The 22,842-nt window shown below is 43.5% G+C and overlaps 1 protein-coding gene across 25 annotated transcripts in view; it reads left to right on the top strand.

Annotated features, from left to right (window-relative positions):
- Pard3 (par-3 family cell polarity regulator) overlaps positions 1–22,842 on the top strand; it is a 552,281-nt gene that overhangs the window by 358,196 nt on the left and 171,243 nt on the right. For 20 of the 25 annotated variants that reach the window (XM_006982506.4, XM_076572359.1, XM_076572357.1 and 17 more), the window contains one exon: positions 13,668–13,893. In XM_006982506.4, coding sequence (XP_006982568.1) covers positions 13,668–13,893 — 226 coding nt within the window. Of the gene's footprint in view, positions 1–13,667; positions 13,894–19,709; positions 20,050–22,842 lie in introns of those variants that run through there. The other 5 variants (XM_016001065.3, XM_016001063.3, XM_016001064.3 and 2 more) reach the window with 1 other exon arrangement.

Below are 22,842 nucleotides of genomic sequence, written 5' to 3' on the forward strand. Positions count from 1 at the left end.
AGAGTGTCTTCTTAGACTGGGTCCTGCTATGTTATAACTCAGGTTGACCTTGAGCTGAAAGTCTTTCTCAGCCCCTCCAGTGCTAGAGAATGCAGGCCTGGGCCCCCATGCCCAGCAAGGAGTTGTCTTTTTAGCTAACGTTAAAGAAACAGTGGTAGGTAAAACCTGAAACAAAACCATTGTTCTCACAAACTTCTTTTGGAAAACTCAGGAGTTTTTGAAAATATAATTTCTCTCACTATACAATTTGCTTATTTCTTTTTATAATGTAATTTCTTTTAAAAACTGGGTTTTAAATTGGTATATATTGATAATACAATTCACATTAAATTATCATTTGGATTTCTCAGTAACTCATAAAGTAGAGTTATCTTTATACCAAAATCTTTGAAAACTATTTCTGTGTATTGTCTGTCAGGTAATATAGCCAATAAATATACTTAATAGCTTATTATTTTAAAAACTTATCTTTTGACTAAAATAGATGTTTCTAATTTTTTATTTTCCCCAAATTACTAAATATTTTAAGCCAAAGTGACTGAGAGTCATAGTTTAATATGATTAGATTTTTCTATGGATCATTAAAGAAAAATTAATCTTTATTAGCATGTGGTTGGGGATGTATATTGAAACATTTATTTCAATTGTTTTTGAAAAATAAGGAAAATACCTAATTAGAAGATAGAAAAAGAACTTAGTAATTATAAAGGTAAATGTTATTGATTAGTATATTCAATAATTACTATTTTACAGTTTACTTTTTAAAATATATTTATTTTATTAGTGTATTAGTTGTACAAAGTAATAGATTTTCCTGTGGTATTTTTCATGCACACACACAGCGTCCTTGTCATATCTATCCCCTCACTGACCTTTTTCATTTTAGTTTTGTTTGTTTGTTTATTTCTGGTCCTGGGGATGAACCAGGACCTCACATATTCAAGGCAAGTGCTCTACCTCTGAGCTACAGCCCCTGCTCTAATTGTCTACCTTTTCTTGTAGCTCTATGTGCCTGGCATTTCTGATTTCCAAGTTCCTGGAGGCTCACGATAACCACGCTTGTGCAGTTAATTACATTGTGTTGATAGCATTTGAACACCCTGGCCATGTAGTGTGGAATCCAGAGAAGGGAATGAGATTACATTTTAGATTTGAGCATCCAATGTGACTACCCATGTGACTTATCTATAAGGAAAGCTGTGGACTCTACAGCCTGAAGTTAAATCCAAGACCAGGGACCATTTCTGTGGAATGTAAATTACTTTGATTTCCACATTTGGATAGACCACTCCCAGCACACATTCCTGAGGCAGACAGTGGTGGAGAAAGAGCTTTAATAATACATCTTGAGATTTCAAGCAAAATTACATAATTTTTGCCTGTAACGTGTAATATGTTGGGGATGTGAGTATTTCTGACTAATACGCAAAGCACTTCGGGAGAGAATTGCTGCACACTTCCCTGTCCTTTGTCTAACTCTAGACCAACTTTACACTGCAGTCAGCCTGCGGTTTCAAACAGATCCACCTCTCTTGGCAGAGGAAGAACATGTTTCCTATGCAGCTGCCAGACCTGGTCTTAAAGTTCCTGAGTCCCAGAGTTGTCACTCCTGCGGAGTGTCCTCCATTGTAAGGAGGGGGCTTTATCCTCCCAAGCAGCATTGACTGTTACCTAGAGATTTTATGTCTGATTATGATAGGTGTGTATTCAACAGAAGATAGAGCACTTTGGCCGCATCAACACGCTGTACATGCAATCATGAAGTTTCTTAACTGTTTCCTTGTTCTGGTTGATGTGTTATTTGAATTCTTTCCTGAACTTCAGTTTTCTCACATGATGATGTGTTCCTCATTTAAATATAACAGGAGGCGGACTGTGTGTGAACACAGACATCCTCTGGGTTAGCCAGTTTTTGTAATTAATAAATACTTGTAGCCACTGACTTTCTAAAGAGGTTTGCTAGTTCATGGTTCTGAAGGGTGCTGTCTAGAGTTGGGCAACACCATTGCTTTTCACTCTGCAGTGACCAGCAGATGGCCATGACAGGGACACATTGGTGGGACAAAACTCCTTCCATTACAAGCCAGGAAGCCACCCGACAGATGGGGCTCCTGAGTCCTCCATCACGGTACCTTCCTAGTGGGCAAAGGACCCCAACAGACCCTGCTGGTCAAAGGTTCCCCCATCTTTCTTCCAGTAATGACACTTTTACAGAACCAAGTTTCTGATGAAGGATGCTTGTAAAATTCCCATCTGAACCCAGCCATGCTGAATTCCAGTTCAGCCTCTGGAGTTCTTCACCAATGTGGACATCTGCTTTTATTCCTTCACACAAACTGTTCCTCCTTTAAAATAATACACAGGAGCCCAGAGAGATGGTTCCATGGGTAAAGGTCTTTGCTACCCAACCTGATAACCTGAGATCCATCCTTGGGACCCCTAGGGTGGAAGTAAAGAACTGCCACAAATTGCCTTCTGACCTCCATATGCTGTATGGTACAATCACAGACACACACATGCACACACACACTAAATGTAACTAAATAATTCTATGGTAAATGTCTGGGGATGAGTCTTAATCTGTAGAATGTTGATCTATCATGAATGAAATCAAGGGTTCCATCCCCAGCACTGCATAAACTGAGCATGGCAGTGCAATTCATACTATCTCAACTATATAGTAGGCTTGACTTGAAGCTGGCCTGCTATACTTGAGACCTTTCCCAAGGAAAGGGGGTGGGGAATAGTGCATTGTTAGTGGAGAAAGGGTCTATTAACATATCTTCATTCACCTATCTTCAAGAGAAAGAAAAGAAATTAGTTGCTAGGTCTGGATGAGCTCATGAGAGATGCTGGGGTATGCGTGTTGAACACACTGCCCTTGCTACTACAGAACACTACAATCCTCAGATGTCCAACTATTAATATCCTTTGTCAGACCACGATGCTGAGCATTAAAGATGGAGAGTTAAAACAGCCTTTGGACATTAAAGATAGAAATTGTGTGAAGGAACAGGACAAGCATTGATGGGGATTTGAGGGTATCTAGCAAGGATGGGATTTGGATCAAACTCCTTAATCCCCAGGCCCTTAGTTTTTCACCTGTGCCTTCAAGGATCTGGGTATCTAGATCTGTAGGTGTGGAGGTGTGTGCTGAGCCTCTGGGCAGCAGCAGACCTCCCCAGCCCTCTCATCCTCTTCCCATCTCACTCTTCTGCCTCAGCAGTTGCTTTGACTAGCAGTCCCCTCTGTGGAGTGCCCAAAGGAGGCTACCCCATCTTCTGTGGTCCTTCATTCCCAGCCTCAGGCTTGGCACTCGTGGGCTTCATGAATGTTGGTGAGATTGTAGGTGTTGGGCAAGCCTCGCCATTGCTGGTGTGTAGGAGTCAGCAGAGAGGGAAACATACGATACACAGCATGGCAAGGCCATGGAGGTCTTTCTGATACGTTCTCAATAAGAACCCTTGCTTTCCTTCAAAAGAATAAGGAGTGCCTGACTACTGGTGTCAGGAGATTGTCACCTTTACACAAGAATAGGCTCGAGGGGCTGCAGAGGTGGCTCAGCAGTTAAGAGCACTGGACACTCTTCCAGAAGGTTCCATTCCCAGCACCCACGTGGCAGCTCACGACTGTCTGTAATCCAGCTCCAAGAGCTTTGACACCCTTATACAGACATACATGCAGGCAAACCACCAATGTACATAAAATGAAAATAACTAAAGAATTTTCAGACTGGGCATAGAAAGGGTTTCTCTGCCTTCTGGTGCAAGCTAGCTCGGTGCTCTCATCTCCTCCTCTGCTTTCCAAGCCCCGTCTTTTCCAGAGTCTGGCTGGTGGTCTTTGTGTTACTGCAGCACTACTCCTGCATCCTGGCCTACGGAGGCCTGTACCTCAGTGGCTCTGACTGTGCATCCGTGTCTTGTAAAGGATGGGACAGAAGACCCCCCTTTGTGTGACTCTGGTCCATCCACTTGTTAAATGCCACATCCCCACTGACTATTGCTTTGACAGAGGACCATTGTTTGAGTACAGGGTCTCTGGTTAGGCAGGCAGGCGTCCCACGAGGATGTGGGGCCCTTGTCAAAGCCTGTGTGAACCATGGTGTCAGCAGTGGAAAAGGCTCAGGCTGTGGGCGGGGTAGAGCAGATGGTGGCTGAGGAAGTGTCACCAGCAATAATGTGGCTCTTTTCCCTGCTAGCAGCATTGCATGCCCTCAGGAGACACTATGACTGCTCTTGTCTGCTTGGTCAACCCTCCCAAGAACTGTTTTCTGTGGTTCCTAGTATTGGAAGCTCTCCACTTGCCTCTCCGCTATTGTACTGATGTGATGGTGCTTATCAGTAACCCCAAGACTCACTGGGTTGAGACAGGAGCGTCTCAGTGTCCAGGCTAGCCTGGGCTATATATCTTGAAAAGGAAAAAGGAGAGCGGCATTGCTCAGTTAGTAAAGTGCTGATGCAGAACACATGAAGCTCTAGACTCCATCCCCAATGCCACGTAAAACCCAGTGTGGTGGCGCCTGTCTTCAATCCCAGCGCTCAGAGATAAGAGGCAGGAAGATGAAAAGTTGAGGTTCGTCTTTGACTCTCCAGGGAGTGCCACACCAGTGAGCTATAGAAGATATAACAACAACAACAACAACAACAACAACAACAACAACAGCAAAGAGACTAAAGCTAAAAGTTCAGTGGAAAACAATATCTAAAGTATATTACAGAATCTTCATTTACTACTATTTTTAGAGATAAAAATTAACTATATTTGTTTCAGATCACATTTAGGGAATAAATGTTAGAATGCCTCTCTTCTGTATCTTGGTCATATGATTTTTCCCCCCAATGTGAGTTAAATCCCAAAGGGGTAAGCTAATTATTCCAAAGTCACTGTAAAGTGTCTGAGAATGGATTATAAGCAGTGGTGCCTAGAACTGATTAAGAGGCTAAAAGTCCCTAATTGGCCAGGGCTGACGTGGCTCATAAGAAAGCCAGCCCCAGAGAACTTCATGGTTACATGCTTTCGAAGGCCACAGGTTGTCAGTGAGACCAGGCCATGGAGTGAGGCTAGAGTCGAGGGTACCAGTGGGTACTGCTTGGGTGCAGCCCCTTTGCTCCAAGATCTTCGACCAAGTGCAGAAAGAACTTGGGGACCATTCCTGGGAAGCCATGCATTTGGTTAGTGTGCATCGTCCTTGTGAGAGCACCAGGAAGGGTTTGAAGAGGTAGAAACTGGGGTAGAGAGATGGCCGGTGGGTAAATGGCCTCCATCGAAAACCGAGTGTGATGGCAGACTTCTGTACAGTGCTGGGAAGGAAGAGGAGGAGAGTCTCTGGGGGCCCCAGGCAGCCAGTTCATGAGGTCCAGTGAGAGACCCTCTCAAAAATAAGGTGGAAAGCAATTGAGGACTTCTAGCTTCCACACACAGAGACATGCTTGGATGCAGGAATAGACAAGGTCACCAGCAGAGTGCTTATATACAAACAATACACTAACTCAGGTGAGTGACAGCTCCTGATAGTGCCAGGAAAGGAAGACGCTCTGCTCACATGCTCAGCACTGAATACATTGTGATGATGCATTTCTCTGCTTAGCATTCTGAATCTCGGACCTTAATCATCATCTCTCTGCATAGCCACTTTAGTGCTGTTTTAATTTCCTCTCGTGGAATCTGATGTCATTCCTTCCCACTCAGTCCCGAGCCCTTTTTATTTGACTCTAGAAATTGTTATTGGGATCCCACTGTCTGGTGTGGATTGACCTAGGAAACTCCAGCAGCATGCAGTTTTGTTCCCCCCTCCCTGGGATCAAGGGAATACATCGCCATGCCCATCTATCCACAGCACTGAGCAGCTTGGACTGCCCACACGATCTGCGTTGCGTAACAAGTGTCTCCTTCTGTGGTGTGTATTTCCCTCCAGCCTTACTTGTGAACACTACTGTCCCTTCCTTCCTTCTTCAAAAGCCTTTTTCGTAAACAATTCACTTTCTACTTGTGTGTCTGAGGCTCTGACCAGCAGGGAGAAGGTGCCACTTTTAGTATAGTTTTGTTGTTATTGTTTCTGCTTTGCTGTGCTGAATAAAGGACCTAGAGCCTCATACATGTAGCTAAATGCTCTACCACAGAGCTGACCCCACACTGAAGTTAAGGGTTTCTCTGCATTCCCTGAAATGTGTTATATTTCCTAGATGTTAATAACACCAGCTTCTGGGAGATAAGCATTCTGATTTCCCAGAAAGGGAGAAACAGACACCATAGCCTTTACAGAGCATCTTCAGCCTTCACTACTGAGTCCTTCCCAGTTGTGTAGTTAATGGTCTGCCATTGTCTTTGGGAACATCATGCCTACTCTATCTAGAAGATGGATGAAAGAAGTCTAGAAACTACAGAATACATGAACCCTGATCTTTGGGAATAAGTCTTAAGCTGTTTGGAAAGACAACCCTATTGTCTATGTCCCTCTACCCATATATACTTTATGTTTTTTTATTTTAATGAAATAAGCTGTTTTTAGTATAGAGTGTCTTGTGGTCATTCACTTGATCACAGACTCAGTGACTCACCGCACTCAGCCTCCATCAGTTATTTTTCCCATTACACACCTCAGAAGAACTGCTTCTGGAGGCTTCACATCTCCTTGCTGCCTTGAACATGTGTGCTCCACCCCACCCCCCACCATGTTCAGAAAAAGTCAGCTATTTTCCTTGCCAAGAGCTCATCATTCTAATGTTAAAAGTCAAGAGTCCAGAACGGCAGATTCTGTTACTTGATGCCATCTGCATCACTAGCTGTTCATTTCCTACATCTTTTCTCCCTTTCTTGGAGTCAAAATAGTTAGCTAAAATAAGAACCAATGATAATATTTATGTTCTCAAAGTGTTCAGTTCCTGCAAAGGCCTTGCTGGGCCTTGGAGTCCAGTCCTTGATGATTTCTGTTGCAGCGTTATCTCCCACTCATCCATAGAAAGTGGGTGGACAGTTGATTTGCCAAGTTGAGTAGAATTCTCCATTCCGTATGTGTGTGTGTGTGTGTGTGTGTGTGTGTGTGTGTGTGTGTGTGTGTGTGTGTGTGTGTATGCGTGCACATGTGGAGTCTGGGATGGACGGTAGCCTCAGCTGTCTTCTTCAGTCCCTTTCCATTGAGGCAATGTCTCTCACATAACCTACAGCTCACCAAAGTTGGCTGTCAGTGAGCTCTGAGGCCATCTTGTCTCCCTGTCCTCAGAGCTGAGATTACAAGTGCGCGTCACTGCACACAGCTTTTTTTAAAAACAGGCTGTTCTGGGGGTTGAACTCAGATTGTCATGCTTGCACAGCCACCACTACACCAACTGCTCCTTTCCTGTAGTCCCAACTCTGCATTCTTCCTACCTGATTTTTAACTCTTTAAGGTTAAGTCAAGCTTGTGAAGTTGGTGAGTTGTCCATGAGGAGCTTTATATTTGATCCTCTGTTTTCCCATGGGAATTGTAAGTTGCTTAGGAACCCATGTCTTTATTGTGAAGATTTTTTAATCCCTGTGTAGATCTTCATACATCAGAGTAGGAAACAGCTCCCTCACTCACTAGATACTCACCAGTGCTCTTTAGGCCTTGCCCTCAGAGGCCTGTGTCTACTGAATGAATACAAAATTACGTTATAGGACAGGTGTGCTGGTGTATATCTTTAATCCCAGTACTTGGGAACCAGAGGCAGGTGGATCTCTGAATTCAAGGCCAGCCTGGTCTACAAAATGAGTTCCAGAGCAGCCAGGACCACACAGAGAAACCCTGTCTTGAAAAACAGCAGCAAAAAAACGTTCTACTTTTAGTTTTTTATTTCCCTGTTTATGTATCTTCAACAATTTATTTAAATCTAGAAACATTTTCAGAACTGCTTTAAAGAACATAAACAACTAGGCCTTACATTTTTGATACATAACAATAGATATTTTGCAGCTATTTTAGTGTCTGACTTAGACTGTGTCTGATTTAGCCCCAGATTAATAGCAACTTTGGACTCCACAATTTAAATGATCAGGAGATGCAGTGTTTTATACAGCCAGGCAGCTGTGGGTTTGTTAGCCCCACAACCCATCAGTATCACGAGATCTAGTATCTTCCCTCCCTGTCTGTTCCTCTGTCCACAGGGTAGTTTCACAGTTTCCACAGCAGAAGTGAAGAATTCACTGTGACAGGGTCATGCCTGGTGCAATGACCTTGGACTCCCATGTCTGCAGGAGATAGCTTCTATAGGTTGATTTAAACTTAATGAATCCAATCCACCCCTTGGAGCTTGGTCACGTTCTGGGCCCAATCTGAATTCATGGAAGCAAAAAGGGAGAAATGAATTTTGAGTAAGCAACCAGCAAGATCTTGTTACAGCAGCAGCAGCAGCAGCAGCAGCAACATTGGTCCTCAGTGAGAGGGAACAATGGCTGATAACCATGTGCTGGGAGTCGGCCTGTGAGAGTCCAGTATTTGTGGTAACCAAAGAGATCTATTTCATTCACTGCAGAAGCTGTGGAACTTTGAGCTTCCTCAACAGCTTGAGGCTATTTTTTTCCATAGCCCCGAATGCACAAGTGTTCACACTTTATTCTAGACTTTTCAGTGACCCAGTCCTAACATGATACCTTTCAGAGTCGAGGAGCTCTGTTTGTCACATGGTCTAGAATTTTAATTGAGCCCCATTTGCATCTGTTGAAAACATAGTGATTAGGTATGTCTTAATTGCAGAATGACTGGCACATCAAAGGGAATAAGCAGCTTCACAATTTACCTTTTTAAAAAAGGAATGAGCAAGTGTCGTCTTTATAGTAATCACTCAGGAAGAGGCTGAGAGTTCGGTGCCAGGGGCACGTTCAGACGCAGAACTATGGGGAAAACACCAGGGGTTTCTGTTTGTTCAGAAGGAGCTAGCATCTTCTTTTGTACAGGCTGTCTGTAAAGGTCTATAAAGATGAGCAGGATCAAAGTGGAAAATGAGAACATTTATGGTGCATTTAAAGTAGTCCATCATTAAATATAAATTCATGATTAGTTCTGTACTGGAGATTATTATAGGAACAGAACAGAGTGAGTCATTTGCTGCTGATGCATTGCTGGTATTTTCTTAGTAGAATTATTGTTCACATGAGTATTTTTCATTTTCTTAGCTTAAAGGAATAAAATATTTCATACTGCTTATTTTATATAAAGCTAGTCCTAAATATACAGACATAGGTTTTAATCTTACCTTCTAACATATCTGTGTCCTAAAATCACATGTATGTTTTTCACAAGTTACATATGTAACCAATTTATTTGAGCTTTTTTTTTTTTTTTTTTTTTTTGTAGTATTTCCACATAGGAGCAGGGTATAGTGGGAAATTCTTTTTGTTCTGAGTTTAAATGTATATAATGTGACTCCATAAAAGAACATCTTATGTTTGTACATATGAAATTCCATATTGCTAAATATTTTTAATTAGTTGGCATTCAAAGACATTGGGTAGATCCTCATGCCCCCAGCAGCTTTTCTGTGATGAGGTATTACCTAAATCTGAGTGTTTAGAATAAGATAAAAAGCCCTCAGATGTGCAAGGATCATTTAAACAGTGCATTTGCTTGGGGCAGCAAAGTGAGGTAGGAGTTTTCATTTTTATAAAATGAGATTACAAAAGTGAAGTTAATAAATCATTTAATACTTTCTCTGTTTCATCCAATTTAGGAAATAAGTTGTATTCCATACATGAGAAAAATCATTCTGAATATGGAAAGATTTGGCACAAACATTACTTCAGCATATAGTGAGTTGTGAAGGCACCATGTTTATTCTGTGATGGAGCCAAGAGAAGACATATGCCCCCTGAAGTCCTGCCAAAACTATTAGGCAGAAAACCGACCGTATTGCTACTCATACTCCATTCATGATTTATGATAATGGTTGCTGTGGAAGACTAAATCATTTACATTTATTGAGTTCTTTTTTTGTTTCAGACATTATAGAGGGTTGTAAAATCTATTAGATGATATACATAGTTCAAATGGTGATAGCACAAGAATATACCTGGAACCTGATAGAGGTAATTCAAGTACAGTGGGTATGTATGCCATAGCTTGACTATGGCTCATTTTATGAGGCTTTGTTGGAGGGGAGCAGGCATTTTTTTTCTGAAGGCAGAGCAATGGTGGTGCCCAGATCCTGGATCCAGGCATGCTTGGGTAGTCAGTGTTCAGACCAGTATCCTTCATTTCCATAGGCATTGCTTTGTAGCTTCTCTCTGCCTGCCATCTTCATTTCAGGAGTAAAGAGGATGGAGACAGACATATATGGATATTATTTGAGAAGTGTGATGATAAAAGATTGTGCATTGGATGGAGATTTTAGTAACATTTCATTCCCAAGCAGGACTCATAGAACATCCATTAGCTTCCATTCAGCTCATTACAGTATTCCAGTGTACTTTAGGATTTGAAATTCCTGAGAATTGTTTCCTGGTAATTTGGTCAATTATCACAAATTTGCAACCATACCCATTTCCCAAAGGGCAGAAGAAATGATCTATGTGGGTCGAACATAGCCATATTCAGAGGTTTGTGGTAGGATCTTGAACTTTACTAAAAGCTGTAGTTACATTCTCTTAGATTGCTCTTACCTGAAATGACATGTGTGTAGTAAGCTCAAGGGCAACTTGTAGGTGGACTTTTCTGTGTCCTGGCAGCCACTCCCGAATAACCACTCAGAGACTTATTAATTATAAATGCTCCTCTGGTAGCTCAGGCTTGTTATTAGTCAACTCATATTTTAAATTAACTCATATTTCTTTTTTTTTTTTTTCTGGTTTTTCGAGACAGGGTTTCTCTGTGTTGCTTTGCACCTTTCCTGGAACTCACTTGGTATCCCAGGCTGGCCTTGAACTCACAGAGATCTGCCTGGCTCTGCCTCTTGAGTGCTGGGATTAAAGGCGTGCACCACCACCACCCGGCTGACCCATATTTCTTATCTACTCTCTGCCATGTGGCAGTACCTTCTTTCAACACAACAGGTTCCTCTTACTTCTCTCTGTGTCTGCCTGAGACTCCTGAGACTCTGCCTGTCTTTTTCCTAGCATCCTCTCAGTTTAGCTTTCTCACCTAACCTCTACCTGTTCAGCTTTTGGTCCATCAGCTTTTTTATTAACCAATGAAAATAATAAATATTTACAGGGCACAAAGTTTATTCCACAGCAGCAACTGGCCAGGATCATTTTTCCTAGTTAGGTGCATATCACAAAAATCACAGCCTTAGTTCATCATTGTGTGTAAAGGCTACAGACTCTGTGTCTGACTGAAAATGCTTACTGGCTTCTTCTAACAAACTGTCTCTGTGAATATTTTTATATTCACAGAGAGGAAAAGAAGCAAATTTTCTAAGGTTTCTTTTTGTTTTTTGTTTGTTTTGTTCTTATTGTTTTATTTTGAGACAGGGTTTAATGTAGCTAAGGCTAGCCTCAGTTACTTTATAGCTAGCATAGCCTTTAAAAAGAACTATGTGGGTATGTGTGAGTCAGAATGTAGGTTTGTGCACATGTAGGTGAAGGTGTCTACAAAGTCCGGAAAGGGGCATCAGATCCCCTGGAGCTAGAGTTAGGTCAAGTGGCTGTGAATAAGTCTATTACTTTTAAATTATGCATATGTATATGGGTATAAGCATATGTGTGGGGGTGCCCTTGTAGAACAGAAGCATTGGATCCCTCTGGAGCTTGAGTTACAGGTGGTTGTGAGCCAACCAGTGTGGTGCTGGGAACCAAACCCAGGCCCTCTGAAAGAGCAGGACCAGTTCTTAACCGCCATCTCTCAGCTCCTGTGTTGAAACTTTCGTTGTGTCTAGGGAGTGACTTCCTGAGAAAGAAATATATTGCCTCTGTTTTAAGGTGTATGTCCCATGAAAAGAATTCTTCACCTTGCTTTTTGTCCTTCTACTCAACTACTGTATCTTGAAAACAATACGAAGTGATATTATAGTTTGGGCATGGCCATGCTATCATTTTATAGACTACGTCAGTTTTTTGAGGATTTAATTAATAGCAGAAGTTTGAGATGCATGGATGAAATCTAGGATGTCCTCTGTGGTCTTAGACTCTTGGTGCTTATATCACTACCCTGGTGCCCTGTGTCTGGTGGAGAGGTAAGGCTATCGATCTGATTTGCAGGCCAAAGCATTTAGAGGAAGCTTAGTTGTCATATTCTGCTCCATATTGCTATAAGTCCAAGAACATGGATGTATTTTTGTTGAAAGCTGGAAAGAAATTGCCTTAGACTTCAAGAGTGACTCGAAGCTTGCGTAATCTTTACCGTGTGTATTTGGAAGGTAGATTTATGACTGGATCTCAGAACTGATTTCTAACAGTTACTGTCTGCAGGCCTCTGTGTTTCTCCTAACAGTTAAGCTCTTTCCGTAGGAGAAACCTATGTTAGTTACTTGTCATTCTTTAAAACACAAAACACTGGGGAGATTGGAGTACACTGGACCATGAGCAGGTTGGCTCAAGGAAGGGCATGTTGTTATCACTGAGGTCATCTCTAAAGCCAGAAGGAGTGAGTTACTGACTCACTGGTTCTCAGGCATCATCCGCCTCTGCAGCTGTGGAGCAACACTGAGCGAATGGCCTCATTGCTAAAGTGTTTGCCATAGAAACATGGTTCTTAGTTCTATCCCCGGCACCAACATAAAAAGGTGTGCACCGTGGTGTGGCTGTGTGACCTGCGCCCTGAGGAAACAGGCAGGAGGATTCCCTAGGACTTGTTGGATATCCATCTAGCCTGCTTAACAAACTCTAGGCTAGTGACAGACACTGTCTCAAAATAGAAGATGACCAGTGCCTGAGGAACAACACCTGAGGTTGACCTTTGACCTTAACACACACACACACACACACACATATCCACACCCATACACCCATATACACTCATGTGAACACAGATATACACAACACACACACACACACACACACACACACACACACGTATCCACACCCATACACCCATATACACTCATGTGAACACAGATATACACAACACACACACACACACACACACACACACACACACACACACACACCGAATGTGGATGATTATTGCATCCACTATGTAATACAGCATTCACTATAGCATTTACATGTGGTGCTAGACTTCCACAGTTACCACATAAGGAGAGCCTGAATGACGACCTGCTATCTCCAGAAACCAAAAAGTCTCTTCTTCTGTACGCAGAAACCACACAGTGTATCAGGAAGCTTGGTGCTAGAAGTTTATCCTGACATGGTTGTTGCTAGTCAGTGGGGTTTTTCAGCAGATTAAAGATGGGTACAGGGGTGTCTGCAGGATCTTTAACTAAGGGGGAAGAGGCATAGAGGAGGAACAGTTTGCTTATTTGCTTTTCACTTTGCAAATGTGGAGCACAGCATCCTGCTGGGTCTGTGGGTCCCTGCCGTGCAGACTCTGCTGCAGTGAAAGTCCCAGGTTTGCATCTCATCTCCATGTGGGATGTGCCTGTGCACCCCCATCACCATATCCCATGTCCCTTCTGATTCTGCCTGTGGTCCCAGTTGATGGGAGGTCCCTTCTGCTGCAGAAACTGGGGGAGAGTGAGGTCCTGTGTGCCCTTCAGTGCCTTACTTTGTTGCTGTGGCTCACTGTGTTCCCTCTCTTCCCTCCCCCACCCCCTTTCAAGTGGAAGAAGACACAGAAGAAAGCTCGAGGTCGGGGAGGGAGTCCGTGTCCACATCCAGCGATCAGCCTTCCTACTCTCTGGAGAGACAAATGAACGGGAACCCAGAGAAAAGGGACAAGGCCGACAGGAAAAAGGACAAAGGAGGAAAAGAAAAGAAAAAAGACCGCGATAAAGAGAAGTTGAAAGCCAAGAAGGGAATGCTCAAAGGCTTGGGAGACATGTTCAGGTAAGTATTCTAAGACAAGCAGGAGCAGCCCTGGGCAGTCTTGAGTTGCTCAGCAATGGGATGTATTCCAAGAAGTGCCTTCTCAGGCATGTGATGTGCAAATAGCACAGGGTGCAGGGACAGAGGCCGAGCTGCTATAGCCTGCTACTTGGTGTAGACTTCATATGGTGTGGCACATGACTGTAGGTGACTGAAGTTGACAGGAAGCACCTATCTGAGGTGAACTGAAATTCTTATCTCCTTTCTGGTCTTAGCTATTGCATTTTTTACTTTCTTAACGATTTCACTGTGGTTATTTTGAGCTACTTTAGCAGCCTTCATTGTGGTGTCTTGCCAACCACACAACAGTGGAAGGAAACAGGGACTCTTTCTTCCTCCCTCTGCCTGCAAAAGGCCCATGGAGAAAAAAGCCTATTAAAGTGTTGTTTGTTCTTTTTGTGTGGGAACAATGGTTCATTATTTAAATTTAACACAGAGCTCAAGTTAGTTGTAGCATTTAAAGGCTCATTAATAACAAGTCTAATAAAAAATGTTACAGATAGAGCTTCAATTAAGCTATGTTGATTAATTTAATACTTATTACTTCAGTCTGTAAAGACTTCATTAGATGTAGTCTCTGGCTGTTTCCTGACAGTTGGTTTTGTCCCTAAATTATACTCTAGGGTTACTTAGCATATCATTTTTTTACAAATTGCTGCTATACAATAAAAAGACCAAACTGTTGAGAAGTTGCACCAAAATCTGTATCCATGTTCATCTTAGGTGAATTTATAAGATTCAGGTGTGTAATGTTAAATATGGATGTGATGGATGCCTCACAGATGAAGCGCTGCATACAGCAGCGCAGTGTTTAAACCTGACAGTGTACTGTGCATGCAGCTTCTGACTTTTCAAAATAGAGTTATCCTGCATCGTGAGTCCCTTCCCTTTGATTTGTTTCTATTTCTAAAAGGTGAACACAAGCTTTTGCTTTCCTAGAATTTCTTGATTTATAGTTCTTGGGTTGACCTCACCCTGAAGGCTACAGATACAGTCCGTAGTCTTCACAGCGGTGTCTTCTGTGCATGTCTGATGGGTCAAGCCTGGGGAAGAATGGAAGTGAAGACTTACATTGACTCTTGTTGGCTTGTTGGTGACCTTGGCTTTAATATATAGTAAGCTGTGTGTTTGCCTCCCAACCCCAGAACCTTGGTGTCCTCGTAGTTTTTCATGCAAGTGTTTCTTGTTAATATGCTGCTCTTTCTGACTCTTGTTTTCTCCCTGATGATCTTTCTTCATTATATTGCATATCACATGCCCATACATATTTATAAGATGAAATCGTTCTAACTGCTACTAGATTCCAGCTCCTGCGATACTGCAGGAAGCAGGGGGTTCGTTCCACTTCTGCCAAGTGGCAGCTCATGATCTGGCACCCACACAATGCACAGTAATGAGGCTGCCACCTATCAGTCACATCTCGTGGAATCTGCACTGCTGTCTTTCTCAGTTAGACAGGCAGAGGTAGAGGAGACCTGCCCCAGGCATGTGGTCCACTTCAGCCTACAGCTCTCCCCTCAAGTCCTCCTGAAAACTAGCAACAGCATGTTCATGTTTCTTCATCATCAGCATCCACGCTGTTCATCCAGGGCTCTGTTCCTTTTTAAGATTTATTTGTTTGTTTGTTTTATGTATATGAGTGCTCTATGTAGATGTTCACCTTTATGCCAGAAGAGGGCATCAGATCCCACTGTAGATGGTTGTGAGCCACCATGTGGCGGCTGGGAATTGAACTCAGGACCTCTGGAAGAGCAGCCAGTGCTCCTAACTGCTGAGCCATCTCTCCTGCCCCAGGCTCCGTTCTTAATGGAGAAATAGAAGGTGAAGTTCAGCATGAAGGACGACCTCAATTATAAATGTCCTTTGTCTGCAGCTTGCAGCTCGGGTGTCAGGGCTTCCTGCTATGGCTCAGTGGAGGGGGGCCATGGGCCCTGAGGAGCAGCCCTCTCCACTGAGCATGCTAGCAAGGGCTCTGTGACCTGTCCTCTTATTCTCAACCCATCAGCTTGCTTGAAGTGAGAGAAGCTCTGTGACAAAGAAATTGGCCCGTTTGGAAATTCAAATGCCTACATACCGGCACTAAAAGTTTTGATTTTGTTTTGTGAAATTGAGTTCACATTCTCCCAGTGTTTAAGACTGGCTAGGAAGACAGTCAATCCCAGGTCCATCAACTTTCATGGGCACCTGGAATTGGCTGCTTGTGGAATTTAGTCCACATTGCCCAGCTTTCAGAAACTATACAGAACAGTTGTTAAGTACAACCATTATTAAGAGCAAATTACATTTAACAATCAAAGGTAATGAATGCTCAGAGTTCCTCACTTCCTAATTATTTTAATGTATACTATGACCCCTGCTTTGGAGATGACTAACAGTAGTCATGTCTGCAGGCTGTGTGCTTCCGGCTCTTACAATGTCCAGCATGGCTTGTGGGCAGCCATACCACACAGCTCCAAATCAACCATCCTGGGAGGATCCAGTTGGGAGGCCAAGGAATCTCACCAGACAGAGGTGGTCTCACTCCACATAGAATACAGGTGGTCTCTGGGTAGGATTGCAGCGTCTTTTCTGCCTGGAACATGGATGAGTTCTAAGTCTACACTATTGCTTCAGCACTTTCTTGATATACTCACATAATCACAAAACAGGCTCTGTGTGTGTGTGTGTGTGTGTGTGTGTGTGTGTGTGTGTGTGTGTGTGTATTAATATACACACAAGTGCACACCAATGTGTCTTCTTACCTGGCCTTCCATCTGTTATTAGAATTTGTAGAGCTTCATTAGAGTTTTCAAACATTTTATTAATTTTTTTAAAAGATTCATTTTATGTGTTTTGGTTTGCTTGTATGTATGTATGCGTACCATGTGTGCCTGGTGCCATGGAGGTTAGAAGAGGGTTCCTGGATCCTCTAAAACTGGAGATATGGAAAGTTCTGAGCCACCATGTGGGTACTGGGAGTTGAACTCCAGGTCCCCTGCAAGAGCAGTCAGTGCCCTTAACCACTGAGGCGTTCATCCAACTCCAAGTTTTGAAGCATTTTTCAATGGCCTTCTGTGCCTGGTGGATTAAGGATTGGAGACTGCTCAACCCTCTAGCTCTTCGGTATTCCCCACCGCCTGCACTCCTGAAACTCCATATTGAATGTAGTAAAATCTCAAAATGAGTTTCTTCCGTTCTCTTTGTTCTTTGAGTAAGTCAAGGATGCAATGCCCTCAGTGCAGTACATGACACTTCTAAAAATCAGGTCAGAATGTGTGTATGTGCTTTTCTTTCTGAAGTTTGCTCATAGCTCTCCTCTGCACCCAGGAAAACACACACACACACACACACACACACACACACACACACACACACACACACACACACGCGCGTAGGCATGTGTACATGTATTTTTCCTACCCTGTGAGTTGCCTAACAATTTTTTAAAGATTTTTTTATTTTATTTTATTTGTATGGGCATTTTGCCTACATGCATAGATATGTGTACTACATGCATGGATATGTGCACCACATACATAGATATGTGCACCACATGCATGCCTGATGCAAATCATCCCCCGGAACTGGTGTTATAGACAGTTGTGAGCTGCTATGTGAACTTGGGCCCTCTAGAGAAGCAGCCAGTGCTCTTAAGCACTGAGCCATCTCTCCAGCCCCAGTTTTGATTAAATATAATGTGGGTCAAACATAGGGACAGTGAGCCAGACATAGTAGCAAACGCCATTAATCCCAGCCTTTGAGAGGAAGAGGCAGGCAGAGCTCTGTGAGTTGGAGGCCAGTCTCATCTACATAGTGAGTTCCAGGACAGCAGAGCTATGTAGAGAGACCTTGTCGCAGAAGAAAAAAACAAAACAAAACAAACAAACAAACAAACAAAGCAAAACAAAACATCAGAGGATACTGTGTTTTAAGAAGCCACTTACAAAATGGATGATGGGTCTTCATCCACTGCCGTATCCTGGCCATATGGCTTCCTAGTTCTCATTTGGAAGGGTCACAAATATGCTTTAAGTGTTGACAAATGAATCCCTCTTCAGTTTGCCAGTTGGAGAGTTTGTGGCATATGAAAGCTAGCTGCCTTGTGCTAGTTTTAAGTCACTAATTTAAATTGATAAAGACTCCAGCAGCAAATGCAGAGTGCCTTGTGTTTGTGTTAGCTTCTCGTATACATGGTATCTTCTTTGGCATACCCACCTTAATACAGGTGGATTTATATGTGAGAGACCCGAGCAGGTAAGTGGGGTGCCTGAATGTAATTGCCCTGTGTATGAAGTGCCCATACCAGGGGAGGTTTGAGGTTTAGAGGAGGCGAATGTTGGATTCTCAGATGCCAGACTATAAAACATTCCTGAGAACTCTGCTGCTTCCTGTGGTTTCACTGTAGAAGGAAGGAGAGAGGTATTGGCCAATGAGTTTCACTGCATCTGTAGGGTGGCAGCAGCATTTTGAACCATGTTTTGGCCTTGGTCTCCCTCTTGACAATGATATTATCATCAAGATAGTGAAATGCTGTCTTACAGATATTAATATGTTGTTGCCCTTTTATCAGTTTGACATGCTTTGTTGGAAAATTGGATCCATTGTCATTTGACTATTTCGAACTGTAGCTCTCTTCAACTGAAGGTTCTTAGAAATGACCTGACTATACATGTCTCCGTGTTAGTACTCTTTGTGTTATTTGTTTGTTTATTTTGCATGGGTGTATAGGTAGGCTTTGGTGGTTATATGCATGTGGAGTATGTGTGTGTGTGTGTGTGTGTGCAAATGGGGGGGCTGTGTGTGTGCATACAGAACCAAACGGTCTTCATTAAGTGTCTCCTTCAATAGCTTTACTACATTATTGTTTCAGTATCCATATTGAGACAGGGTCTCTTACTGGGACTAGGATCTTGCTGTTTCAACTGGACTGACTGTTCAGTGAAGGCCCGAGATCCTCATTTCTTCCCTTCCTCAGCACTGGGATTATTGGCTTGTGCAGCCAAGCCCAGTTCTTTACATCAGTGCTGAGCTTATGTGGAAGGAACTTTATCCACTGACCCATGTTCCTGGACCCTGGTTTGTTTTGTCAGACAGGATCTTGCTATTAGGACCAGGCTGGCCTTGAACTTGTAAACCTCCTCTGCCTCCTACTTCTGCTTTTCCAGTGCTGGGATGGCAGGTGTGTGCCACCATGCCCAGCTGAGATTTATGTCAGTGAACACATGTCACTGCGGGAAATAAGAACAAAAGTAACACTTCAATCTTCCTTTAAATTTTTAAAAATATATTTTGTATGTGCGCGCGCATGTGTGTGTGTGTGTGTGTGTGTGTGTGTGTGTGTGTGTGTGTGTGTGTGTACATGCATGCAATGGCTCATGTGTGGAAGTCAGAGGACACCTTGTGAGGGTCAGTTCTCTCCACGTGAGTCCTGGGGATGTAATTCAGGTCATTCGGATTGGCAGCAAGCGCTTTGCCTCACTGAGCCATCTAACTAATGCTGCAGTTCTACTAAAACTGAATCTTCCACTTACAGTTACAACCATCACCCAGAACTTGTGACATTGCTTGACTTGGGTCTGCAAGAGTATAGATAACCAGGTTTCAGATGTTGTGTGGGTGACATCAGACACACGGCTAGAGCTTGCTCTTAGAAAACCATCATTTAGGATCGTAGGGACCGGCCTGGACCCTCCTTGGTGTGGTGTGGACGGGCCATGCTGGGCTTACAGGGAAGAGCGGTGCATGCGGCGGCTCCCCGGGGTGCTTACTAACCTTGTCTGTACGTGTTTCTCATCCAGCCTGGCCAAACTGAAGCCGGAGAAGAGATGAACAGCATCCCAGATTCAAACTGTCTTGAGCAGCACACGTTGCACAATTGTTTTTTAGAAGCATGGTGGCTGGGCCGGGCCCGGCTGCACTCTAGCGTGCCTGCCTTGTGTGCACAGAGCCCTGGGCTCAATGCCCAGCACCCTAAAAACTGGGTGTGGTGGTGCATGCCTGTACTCCCAGCACCTGGGACGTGAAGGCGGGAGGATCAGAAGTTCAAGGTCGTCCTCCACTACATAGTGAGTTCGAGGCCAGCCTGGGATACACGAAATGTGCCTCAAAGAATCAAACAATAAATTTACTTTCAATGAATTCTTAGTGGCTGTTGACGAGTTTTGTTTATGCCATCAGTTTGGATAATATAGTGATTTCTATTGTAGTCAATTTGGAACTTTTGATACTGATTTCACGCTTGTGGGTTTAAATCGCTGCTTCAGAAGGCAGAGATGTGGGCTTCCCCCCCCCTCAGGTGTTTTTGTCTTGTTTTGCTTTATTTTGTTTTTTAGTTATCCCCTTTTCTTAGTGGATGCGCATAGCCCTGGTGTCTTTAGAAGTCATGAGCAGGTACCACTTGGATGGTAGAGTCACTGCTTCTGAGATAAAGCCCAGAAGGCTCAAGTTCAGTCTCCCACAAAGCTTAGCAGCAAGGGGGAACCCTGGCCTGCGTTGGGGAGCAGGACTGATTGAGGAGGGTGAATGGCAGTCCTCTGCCCCCTGGGGATGAAAAGAAAGATGCAGAGATCAGTAACCAAATGGGGCTGAAGAGACCCCTTGGCAGGCGTCAGTCCCTTAGCTGGTTAAAGGGTCCAGACAACAAAGCAGCTAAGAGAAGAGCTTTTAGGGTGGCAATAGTGGCAGCTTCTCCCCGTGCTCCGAAGTAGACCCACCTGTGCCCACCATTGTAGAGAGCATGGGATGGAGAAGGGCACACTCTGGAGTGTTTCCAGGGAGAGCTACCTGGACCAGCATGCTGTGTTCATGTGGTGGAGCCCAGCTGTCTCCTGTTTAGGGTGAAGCTGGTTGCCCTACCAGAAGCTATCAGTCTTCCTCTCTTCGTTGTTCATGTCCCTAGAGCTCTCAGACACAGACACTTGCTTCTGTTCCCTGAGAATGTGAGAACTGTATGTCCAAGAGCATGATCATGTTGATGGAAGCCCTTCAGTAAAGGCTGGCCTGGAGTCAGTTTGGATGAGAAAGGCCTTGGCACCTCTCTGCCTCTGTGGAAGTGTATAGATAGCCTCCAGTTCACCCAGGAAGACCCTCACCTGGACCTAAGGAGCAGCTAGTGCAGGTCTATTGCCATTGAAAAACCAACAGTGCCTGACTTTTAGGGTACAGGCCTAATTGCCACATGGATAGAAGGGACCAGTTTCACACTGGTGGAATTAGATGGTGGCCTGTGCATTCCTCTAAACATGTAAGGACTGCAGTTAAAACACATTCTTGCAGGGCTGGAGTCTAGTTCAGCTGGTAGAGTGCCTGCCTAGCATGCACGAAGCCCTGGGCACAACCCCCAGCACCTCATAGACCTGGCATGGTGGTGCACACCTGTAAGTTCAGGACTCAGGAGTTTAAGGTCAGCCTTGCCTACATAGTGAGCTCAAAACCAGCCTGGGATACATGAGCCCCTGTCTCAAAAAGATAAAAAATAAATAATAAAACAGAAAATACATTTGCAAAATGGTCCCTGTAAACAAAACATGGAGTGACTCCTTGAATTGGAAATAACTAGAATAGAGACGTTTTTCATTGTATTTTTTTATTATTTATTATTATTTTATTTTATTTTTTCTATTATCAACTTGATACAGTACAAATTCTTATCCTAAAGCCCAGTGATTGAGTAAAACCAAAATTTATTATAAGCCACAGTCATCCTAGGGTCCCCCCTGCTATGTAGCCTCCCTGGATCCGTGGGTTGCAGTCTGATTATTCTTTGCTTTATATCTAGTATCCACTTATGAGTGAGTACATACCATGTTTGTCCTTTTGGGTAAAGAGCTAAACAGAGAATTCTCACTGTATTTTTGTTTGTTCATTTTTATTGTCCCCATGACAGAGAATAACCTTGTGTTATAATTGCCCAAAGTGGGGAGGTTTTCTTGAGCTGAGTTCTAAATCTGTAAATCCGAAGGACTTAGACTGTACTGCCTTTAATTCAGATCAGAACAGGGTTTCCTGTTTCTTAACCCTGGAAAATAAGTGTTAGATTGGCCTGTTAGCAATGGTAGCTTCAGGGCACTGATCCGTATTTTCCAGGCATCCTTCTCATCAGAATGTTTAAATGGCGTTCTCTAACACCCACGGCGCTGACGGCCCCAACGCTGCCTGCCTGGAGCGGTGAGGTGCCACAGAGCTGGCAGCTGCCGTCCTCTGCAGACCTACCGTGTGAATATAGAAAGTCCGCATCAGGAGGGTGACACCTGCTTCAGAGTCCCCGTACAGCAAACCTTTCTGTAAAAGGAATTTTTTGACAGTTCCGAGATACTAAGTCAATTTCAGTCCTAGACGCTGTAGAAAATGGAATCTTTTCCCTGCCATTGACGTGAAAATTGAAGGCTAGTGACTATTCACTTTCTAATAACGCGGGGTAAATAAATGCTATCGCACCATTGAAAGATGACTGGAGAGAGGCTTTGTGGCGTTCCCATCAGTGTGGTGCTTTTATCCGTGCCATTGGAGGCCCTTATCTTTACCATTTAATGGAACAGATCAAGTAGACTTTATTCCCAAATGTGTTTTTTTTTCAAGCCACAAATTATTATATAAAGTAATTGTTTTGTCCTCTCAGAGTACTTTTAAGGAAGTGTCTAGAAGCCTGATGTCCCGCACAACTGAGCAGCATACGGCTTTCTTCTGACGTATGATTACTAATAGCCCATTTAGAAACAAAAGGTTGGATTCCCGTCCTAGTTAAATAGCCCTGAGAGTTTTGTTTTGTTCTGGGGTTCTGGAGTCACCCATGCTTTCAGTGGTTCTGACAGTCCCCGAGCTGCCCTGTTCCTCGTCAGCCTGCGCTGGGCTCTGGTGCTCATGGTTCTTTCTCCTTTCTCTTTTCTTCCGCATCTTCCCTGCCTGATCACCCCCACTGTCCTACGTTTTACT

This window comes from Peromyscus maniculatus, chromosome 5 (genome assembly GCF_049852395.1).
Source record: "Peromyscus maniculatus bairdii isolate BWxNUB_F1_BW_parent chromosome 5, HU_Pman_BW_mat_3.1, whole genome shotgun sequence".
In the NCBI taxonomy this organism is placed as follows: Eukaryota; Metazoa; Chordata; class Mammalia; order Rodentia; family Cricetidae; genus Peromyscus; species Peromyscus maniculatus.